Source organism: Adiantum capillus-veneris, chromosome 2, assembly GCF_014529385.1.
Source record: "Adiantum capillus-veneris isolate H3 chromosome 2, ASM1452938v2, whole genome shotgun sequence".
NCBI classification, from domain to species: domain Eukaryota; kingdom Viridiplantae; phylum Streptophyta; class Polypodiopsida; order Polypodiales; family Pteridaceae; genus Adiantum; species Adiantum capillus-veneris.
The window spans coordinates 80031011-80040593 of record NC_140932.1 but is presented as its reverse complement, the minus strand read 5'-3'; the positions used below and the strand labels follow the sequence as shown (position 1 = coordinate 80040593).

The following is a 9583-nucleotide window of genomic DNA, read 5'->3' as shown; positions in this document are numbered from 1 at the left end:
GGGCGTCAGCCATAGAGATCATTGGCCTAGAGGTGGTGTTGCAGCTTGTCACCGATGGGGAGCCAACAAACAGGGCAGCCGGTGCCATTTTGAAAGGCACGTATCCCCGGATTAAAGTGTCAATTTGTATGACACGTTGCCTTAACAACCTTTTGTAGGACATAGGGCACCTACCTTCGATAGAGCCACTCATTACAGATGCGTCCAAGCTAGTGTCCTTCATCAACAATCACAATCTCCTTCGTGCTGCATTCTTAAAGCGGTCAAGGGGATCCAGAGTTTCAAGGTACGAGATGAGAGCATGATGGGGAGGTGAACAAGCAATGGAACGAGGTCTTGAGCATGTTTCACCCTGATCGAGAAGAATGCCACAAAATCAAGGATCAGCTTGCTATGTACAAGGATATGCGAGGATCATTTGGGCTTGCCGATGCCCAAGTTTATCGCACCAAGATCTCCTCTATTTTGTGGTGGCAAGATTATGGCTCAGATGCCCAGAGCTTCAACGACTCGCTATCCGCATCCTCAACCAAGTAGTTAGCTCCGTTTGCTTGGAGGAATTGTGGAGTGTTTATAGCCTCGTTGCAACTTGCATCGAGGAAGAGAAACCGACTTGCCACCGTGGAGAAAGTAAATGATCTTGTATTTGTGAGTGCAAACTTGCGTATGGTTTGCAAGTCTGCATCCAAAGTATCAGATCCCTTTCTATAGTGGGAGATGGAGGCAGAGGTTGAGGTACTTGGGGAGGCAAATCGATCTACAAGAGTTTTCCATGAGATGATGATGCGGACAAGCCTGTTACAGATGAGGATTGGGATGACATCCATGATCTCCACGCCACCACTACAAACTGACAGGCTAGTGGCTCTTGTGGTCCTTGAGCCTCAACATGTTTCCATTTTGGCATTTTGGCATTTTGGCATCTATGTATTGAACTTGAGTCCCTAGTGGCTAGTCTTGACTCTTGAGCCTGGACTCTTTATCTTTTTTTTGAGTTCTCACTGCTCACCTTTTTGTAGCGCCTTGGCTAGCCTTATAAGCCACGCTTGAACATATAGTCATGGTCTTTTTGCTCCATCTTTCTGTCTATCGAAGTCTTCAATCTTTGCACTTCCTAGATGATGTTATTTGTGATGCGCTTAGTATGTTATGAAGTGTCTCATTACAATTTACATCCGCAACCACTAATGCACACAAGCGACATGTTGAAACATGCCTAAACATGATTCTAATTGTGCAACTAGATGTTAGAAGCTTGGCTTATAGTTGTTTACTAACTTATAGGCTGTTTTGAGGCTGATTTATGTGTTCTTTTGTGGACCGTTCGGACATTCTTGTTCCCGTCTCCCCTTCCCCGTTTCGATACCGTTTTGGAGGCCCCCCCTTCCCGTTCCCCATTCCCGTTCCAAGTAACCTTGTGCCAATGCATCTGGGGACAAAACTCTGCCATTTCGTGTCGTCTCTCTCTCTCTCTCTCTCCATATATATATATATATATATATATATATATATATATATCGAGAGAGAGAGAGAGAGAGAGAGAGGTGCATATATATAAAGGTATATATACCTATATATTTATTTATTTATATATTCAAGTGCAATTTCTGTTCGTGTGTTGCTATTGATCTCTCGCTTGGAGTGTCCAAGCCTATAACATCCAACTAATGACCTTTACATGGAATCATCTATAGAGTGCCCAACCTAAATCCCAATGAAGCAAGCATGAAGATCGGACTTGATGAAGAGCCCTATCACAAACCATCGTGGATGCCCACTCCGATCAGCAAACAACAACCCTGTCTCAAGGACTCGCGTTGCAAAGTGCATCTCTGGCAAGTACGACTTCTCTTTTGCCACCTACTCCCCTTTGCACTCTCCTCTCCACTTTCTTGGCCCCTTGGTTTGTGTGTCATTCTCTATCATCAAAAACTGAACTGCAATTCAGTAACAAATTGCGAAGCAAAATTCAAATGTATGGGTAAATACCCATACTTTAATACATCATACATAAACACATGGAACAACAAAGGAAGCTCTCAAATGTAGTCGGTGACGAGAGTGACGTCAAACGTCTCAGGGACAAATTGGATTCAGGATCTGTCACTCATTAAGGCCAATGAGCTTCCTGGTCCAAAAATTATGCATGAACTAGCCTCATGTTCGTGCAACCAGCGCGTGGCAAACAAAGAGCACAAAAATTCAGATAGAGGTAAAATATCAATACAAAGTTCAATTTCACAAATGGAGGAACTCAAGAAAAGTATCCCAAAAGGCTGCCTAAATGCATGTGCATTTGAGTGTATGAAAGACGTTATAATGACAAGACTGTGCTTGAGATGGTTACAGTACCGAGAGAACCCTTGATTCATGTTACCTATCCTCTGGCACATTTGTGCAAGTGAAAGAGCACTTGAATTGGAAATGTCAAACCTGGAGTATTGGGTGCCCATGAAAACACAAATCTTCACTTACATGCAAACAATTTTCTGGGACAATCTGCTTATACCAACTGCACTGGTGCTAAAGTACAGATGACACACAGAATAACAATATACCAACATCAGAGATGACAAATGCGAAAAATATGCTAACTATTTTCACTCTTTAATGGAAGTTTGCACTTACCAAAATTGGTTCAGCATACAAGTAATAAGTGTGTGGGTAGAGGAACACATTAACTTCCCCCCTCTTGTCAAAAGGAGTTAGGTTCCTGCAGGCTTTTAATTCTGGGCTGAAGGGATGAGGAGCCCCTAGCTGCCTTCAAATCCAGATCTCGTTTCAAATAGGAATTGGATTCCCCCAATGGGTTTTGGAAGCTAGTTTCAAGTTTCGTGGCCCTAAAATTGGATTCAGCAGTTTCTTGTTGAAAATATGGCTCCAATGGGGAACTTCTCAAATTGCGCTCCACGGATGTTGAGCCCCTAAATGAAGATTCCCCCGGTGTTCTGAAACTTTGCTCGGCCACTGGACTTCTGTACTTCAAAGTACCAGCACTATAACCGCCAGTGGAACTACCAGGAAAGGCCTTTGCAGGACTACTGTACCTCCTCAGGTCTGCAAGGGCATCTATTGGCTCATCCATTCCAGCCTTCACATAGCCCGTCATACCATCTGAGCTGGACCCCAAGGCAATCTCACTTTCATGTATTGGCACTGAAACGTCCCTCTTCTTCCCAAAGAAATGCCACCCTCCCACCAGCATTAGAACAATGATAATCACAGGACTGGTCCAAGTTCTAGAATTAAAGCTGCCAGACCTTTGCACTGGTAAATTCGACTTGTACATACCAACATAACCATCTCCAAACCCCAACACCACCAATCTCTCTCGATTACAAGCTATCACAGGCCGACTGATGCTTTTAATTGGTCCATTCAAAAACGATATAGAGAGTTCATCTATAGGTGATGCAAACAATAGCCGTGGCACACCCACTGAAATGCTGTTGTGAGCATGGCCAACCTGCACGGTTGTGTTGTAGACAAGTACTTGAGTAGGTGTTACTGCAAGAAGGTAACCTTTGATACCTTGTGCGACCACTCTCTCCCCCATGTCAAGCTTCCTTTTTGACCTTACATGGCATTCAAAATGTAAAGCATCCCCTGACAAGGCAACATATACCATGTGCCCTTCTTCAGTGAACCCATATGCTTTTGAGCGACCTGTGGCATCGAAGGCATAAGCTCCCACTTTCATTCCATCCAAACCCTCACAAGGTCCAGTTCTTACTGCCAGACTCCGCAAATCCAATGAGGCAACTCCATCTTGTGTCAAAAAGAGGAGTCGCTGCGAGTTGGGAGATCGTAAGAAAGCGAGCGGCTGACTTGAGGTCTTAACAGCCCCATAAAACGTACCATTGTCTCGAAATACTTCAATATTCCCTTCAGAATTTGCTACCAGAATGTAACGCATTTTGCCAACCCTGTAGGCCTCAAGGATTTTTACAGACTTTTGTAGTGTATTCTGCTTGACTGGCTCCTGATTAGCTGAAGTAGGATCGACTGTAGAAGTCTGAGAGCTTGGAGTAGCAAGTTTCTTCACATGCTCCATGCTAAGAGTGGACCATTCATCTCCATATGAAGGGCCACTATGTCTGATTTCCCACAGCTTATGAGCCAAAACAGTGCCATCAGCATGCCCAGTCAAGATAGTTGTTTCATTCCTTCTCAAAGCAAAGGAAAGAATAGCTGTGACAGGGAGACTTGAAACCGTTTGGAAATCAACCAGAAGATCTCCATGAGACAAAAAGATATACACTCTACCGGTATCCACACCTACCGCAACATATTTGCTCAACCCTTCTTCTCCCTCGTGTGGAAGTACATGCAAACATGTCACTTCACCATCAACTTTGACTGCAGATAAAAATTGGAAATGCTCAGACCAGGCAGGCTTATATCGGGCGACAGTTATTCCACCACTATATCCATGCTCAGGTCTTTTTTGATGCATGTCGACTATCTTGCTCAGTAAGGATGAAGTCTCTGCATTTTTAGTTTCCTCCATCTTTTGCCCATTCCCTTCCGTAAGGATATGATCTTGTAATGAACCCACACCACCATCCGAGGGTATGTCTATGCCTCCAGAACTTTTGCCATTCAAAGAGGCTCTCACTATCTCACTTCCCACACCTGTACGCTCTGGAGGATGCAAAACTCCAGTTCCGAGCTTATCCATAAGCAGTTGCAGTTTGTGGGTAAGATGCTCCAGATGCTCAATCTGATCTCTCTGCTTGGCAACAAGAAGATTCATTTGCTCCAAAGGAGATCGCATATTGTCATCCCCTGTCATCTCTGTCCCACTATTGTTGTCACCACCCGAATCTGCATTATTGGTGCTCTTTGAACCTACTTCATGCACATGATCAACCATCACTGGATCAAAGAATTTCTCAGGAAGCATGTCTACTCCATAGCACTCTCCATGCTGGCAATCGTCATCGGCGAAAGAAGCTGTCGCTTCAATTGCCGATGAAGGATCTACGTAAGAGATCAGGAGGGCAAGCAGGAAGCTGGAGGAGTAGGAAAGCACTATGGGGTGAGCCATGAAGGTCGACCCTAATTGCAAACCACGCATGACGCATGCCAGAATTGGAGACTGGGAGACGATCTCGACAGCTCAGATCTGAGAGCTCTGAGCTTGCATAAATTGTGCATCTGCTGAGATAGGTGGACAACAGCAAGCAGGCAGAATCTTAATTCTGCGTCTGGCGATGGGGGGGGAAGAAGGTGTGAAGCAGCAAGGCGCATTATGCCCTAGTACGATGGCTGTGGACAATCTGCGAGTGAGGAGAACGACTCGAATGAATGGGTGATGGGCGATCCGTGGATGTTGTGCGCGCGAGAGAATGTTCAATGAATGTGTGTGTGTGTGTGTGTGTGTGTGTGTGTGAGAGAGTGAGTGAGTGAGAGAGAGAGAGAGAGAGAGGAATGGGAGTCGGGACTTGGACGAGAAATGGAAGAACTAGAGGAGCTGTATATTATACGCCTATGATAGAGTCTATAAACTAGGGGTTTTTAGACACGCCACATGCCCTTCGACATGTTCGCCCACATGTCAATGATATGTCAAGACATTAGGGTTCTGAATCTTTGAAGGTTGTATCAGATAAAAATATAATTGCCCAGTGTGGGTGCCCACCAGGCCAATGATCTCTGTTTTTTGAAAAGGTTGGTTCCATGATCCATCCTTATGATTTATTTGTTTCATCACATAGCAACTTGGAAGACACATTATGCTTGTGTTATAGAGCATGCTCACACATAAGCCAAAAGACAAGCATTGTAAGAAAACATGCACACCCAAGGCTTTATTATCACACTTTTGAGCCAATTGATCCTTGAGTGTGCTTAAGAGCCAAAAAAAATTAGCTTAGATGCTCTAGCTTGAGTTTCATGGCTTAGTTCAGCCAAGGTGTGTGTGTCAGCATTATCTAAGTATGACGGACTATATTGGGAGTGCGGTAGTGACAACAAACCAAGCTAGCTTGCTACCATGGCTTTCTCATGGGTCATGTCCATAGAGCACATGTTCAACGAATCACGTTATAAAATTCAAGGCATTCATCGAACCAATGTTTTAGTGAAAGAATCTCTTCTTCTACAGACTTTGCCTCCACAACTTAAGTTACAAGCTCTCAGAAGATTACAATACATGAAATTCACCAAGGGATGAGGAGCAAACACCATTGAACTATCGACCATAAACTAGTATCTTTGTTGTTAGATATTTTGAGAATTCAAAAGTGTATCCATATGTTAGGAGTGCTCACTCCATGCCTGCTTAAAGTTTGGAAAGAGGCAGTCAAATTCAAAGCTGTGCCTAATTTGATTAATACACGAGTAATTAAGTTGCTTCACAAGAGAGGCCCAAAAGAGGACCTGGGTAACTGGAGACCCCTAACCATGTTGACTATAGGCTACAAAATTTTTGCTAAGGCAATAGCCCTGTTCAAATGGATGAATGAAGAGCAAAAGGGATTCATTAAGGGAAGAAGAATTATGGAAGCAGTTATCGCCCTTTGGGAAGGTATAGAATATGCTGAAGAATCTAACCAGGACTTTGTTTTTGTAAAAGTTGATTATGATAAGGCCTATGATGACAGGTTGGAGTGATCCTTTATCCTGGATAGCCTATCTCATATGGGCTTTGGAGAGAATCTATTAAACTATGTCAGAACTCTCTCTTGGCAATGCACATGCTAAAGTTTCTATGAATGGAATGCATTCTGAAGCTTTCATCCTCAACAGGCCTGTGAGACAAGGATGCCCTCTGGTCCCCCCTTCTATTTGTTGTGGCAAGGGATGGGCTTAACTACTTGGTTAAAGGGTGGATGGAGGAGAAGCTTATTGAAAGCATTACACTCCCCAATTTCAAGAAAGCAACAGTTTCTGTCCCAATTTGCTAGTGACATTAATGGCCTACTGAAGAATGATGACTAGTCTCTCAGGAACTTCTGGAAAGCAATTTCCATTTTTTGTTCAGCTTAAGGCTTAAGAGTTAACCACTCAAAGACAAGTGTCATGTAACATTTAATGGCCTAGTAACTTGTGTGTAGCGGAAAATAGCATAAACATAGTGAGCATTTCATTAGAATAGATTCCTAATGAGCATAGCAAGAGTGCTTGGATGGAGAGAGCAACAAAAAGCATAACACCTAGTTAGATAGGCATGACCAATACTTCAAAAGAGAGAGAAATTAAGCTATTGACAATAGTTGAGGACCAGATTTGCATGGAGCCGGTCCCCCCTCCAAAAAGCTTTGTATTATGGTTTCTCCCATCAAGAGAGACACTTTACAATACAATTTCTTGTGTTCCTTCAATACTAGCTAGTGCAATGAAGATGGAAACTTCATGCACTATGCAAAACACTTATCAAACACAACCTCACGGTCTCAGACCCAAGACCTCACACACCTTCGAAGATGGTGAGAGCTAGCGGGGTATGAGAGTAGATTGAGAGGAAGAAGGAGTATTCTTCCGAGAAAGAAGTATATCTCCTCACATAATCACTCATAAAAGCTTAGCATAGCTTAGTAATTAGCATGGTAGAGGAGATGAGCATGCATTGGAGCTTGGCTCTTGGTTGGATTTGCATCACAAAGCCAAGAGTTGTTGGTGTAGGCCTCCCTTCTCACGAGCTTGAAGTAGATGATGAGCTTTCCATTAAAGCTTGAGAAGGAGAGAGAGTCTTCTTTGCTTCACACATGAGATTGTGTGTGTGTGTGTGTGTGTGTGTGTGTGTGTGTGATATGCCTTGCCAAAATCAGGCCCCTCTCTCTCTTGGTCGACCCCTCATGATTTTTCCTCATGCTGGCATCCCATTGGACCCTGCAAAGCTTAGTGAATGATTATTAAGAAGCATAAGTGATAGCCTTGTGGCATGTGTTCCCCTTTCCCCTTTTGTGAGAGATTTAGGTATTTAAATAATGCAATTAAACTCTCTTTGCACCCCTTAGTCTTTTGGCCAATAGGAATCAGGCAAGCCATTGGGTTGTTTGGGTTGTTGAATGCTCATTGGACCCCTTGGGAGATTGTCCAATAGTCTTCTAGAGAGCTTAATTTCTATTGGTTCTTTTATCAAGTGTTTTTTTATTAATTAAACTAGATGTACTCTAGCCTAATTCTCATTGGTCTACCTCTATGGCCATCCAATAGGATTTGAATGCACCTTGGTGGAAACTGGGCTACGGAGCTGACATGTGTCCCCTATTCCCTTTGTGTAAAGGGAGCCTGCTAGAGTGTGTGTGTGTTTCTCTCTCATCCCCTACTAAAAGGGCTCGCCCCCTCCTATCTAGGTATATGTGAAGACTTTTTGGTCTTCACATAAGCATTCAATATTACCTAGAGTTTGACCATTGGATCTAACCTTTGAATTTTAGAACCTTAGCATTTTGGAAGTCTTAATGGGCTGAACCTTAGGGTCTTTGAAGCCCATTGTTGCACATTGCTCTTTTGCAGATGCCCCCCCTCCTTTGGATCCCTATTTTCCCTCCTTTGGATTCCTACTGTGGCCGATCTGCCAGCTTAACCAAAATTCTAGCTTTTTCTCCCCTGGTACTTCCCCATATTAAATGATCCGTTTAACATGAGAAAATCATTTAGGAGAATTAGATATTAGTTATTATGACATTACCTCTCTCTTGAAATCATAGTCGTCCTTGACTATGCGGTAGAGAAGATAAAGCCTATTCATTAGTCCTTTTTCTAGCGGGTAGAGGATCCCTATCTTACCCTACGACATTGTTCCATAATGGATGAATAATCCATTTGGCGCTTGAGAGCTAAGCTGCCGCAAGCATGTCTGCGCATTAGTCCTATCAATCTTCCATAGTAGAGTGACAAGTTCTACTTGGTGTTTGGTGAAAGACGTCGTCTCCGCAAACTTGATCCTAAGCATTCATACTTCTTAAAATTTGTGCACAATAAAGAAAAAGAGAGTCTTATAAGACAAAAACTTTGTTCATCTTAAACATTTGTACATTTGCTTACTCTAGGGAAGCATTGTAAGCATTGACAAGGTTTAGGTTATCCTTTAATTGAATTCCTTGCATCCATGTAGCATCTTCAAAAGGATAGTTCTTAAACTTAATATGATACCATCTTACCGCCTCTCAATATCTTGTCTTCATGTCGTAGAATGGACTCGGGATGCAGTACCTCTTCTTGGTCCTCGATCTCCGGTGGGTCTTCAATACTTGGTTCTTGAGATGGCTCTCCTTTGTAAGGCTTTAGTAGGCTCACATGAAAAGCATTGTGTATGAGCCAATGACTGGGCAACTTGAGTTGATAGGCCATCTCATTGATTGGTCTAAGAATCTGGAAGGGATCATAGTACTTGTTTGCTAACTTAGCATAGTACTTTTAGTGTCTCATAGGATTCTTGCATGTCGTGTGTCTTAATCGAGCCTTGGGAAATTTAAGCAAGACCCAATCATTTTCTTTAAACGCTTGGGTTCTTCTGTGCTTATCAAAGCAGCCTTTTGCCTTTACTGTGAGATAGAGATAGCATCTTTAATCTTTTGGAAAGATTCTTGTAGGTCTCGGCTATACTCATCCGCAACAAAGATCTTCCCAT

General features: G+C 43.1%; 1 protein-coding gene across 2 annotated transcripts; it reads right to left on the bottom strand.

The window, feature by feature from the left end:
• Nucleotides 1–2216: 2216 nt before the first annotated feature.
• On the bottom strand, nucleotides 2217–5461 carry LOC147463054 (putative membrane protein At1g75140). 2 transcript variants are annotated; one of them, XR_015184837.1, is made up of 2 exons: nucleotides 2629–5461; nucleotides 2217–2523 (listed from the first exon to the last, which is right to left on the bottom strand). XR_015184837.1 is itself a non-coding variant. In XM_086486838.1 (1 exon), exon 1 carries the CDS (start codon nucleotides 5078–5080, stop codon nucleotides 2696–2698), a length of 2385 nt encoding a protein of 794 aa, XP_086342964.1. In that variant the 5' UTR covers nucleotides 5081–5461; the 3' UTR covers nucleotides 2578–2695. The 2 variants fall into 2 exon arrangements, 1 of the variants encoding a protein (XP_086342964.1); XM_086486838.1 differs by lacking the exon at nucleotides 2217–2523 and having other exon boundaries at nucleotides 2578–5461.
• Between the last annotated feature and the right edge of the window lie 4122 nt (nucleotides 5462–9583).

Excerpts from the sequence above, each read along its gene's own strand:
- LOC147463054 (XM_086486838.1), bottom strand. The coding sequence starts at position 5,080 with ATGCGTGGTTTGCAATTAGGGTCGACCTTCATGGCTCACCCCATAGTG.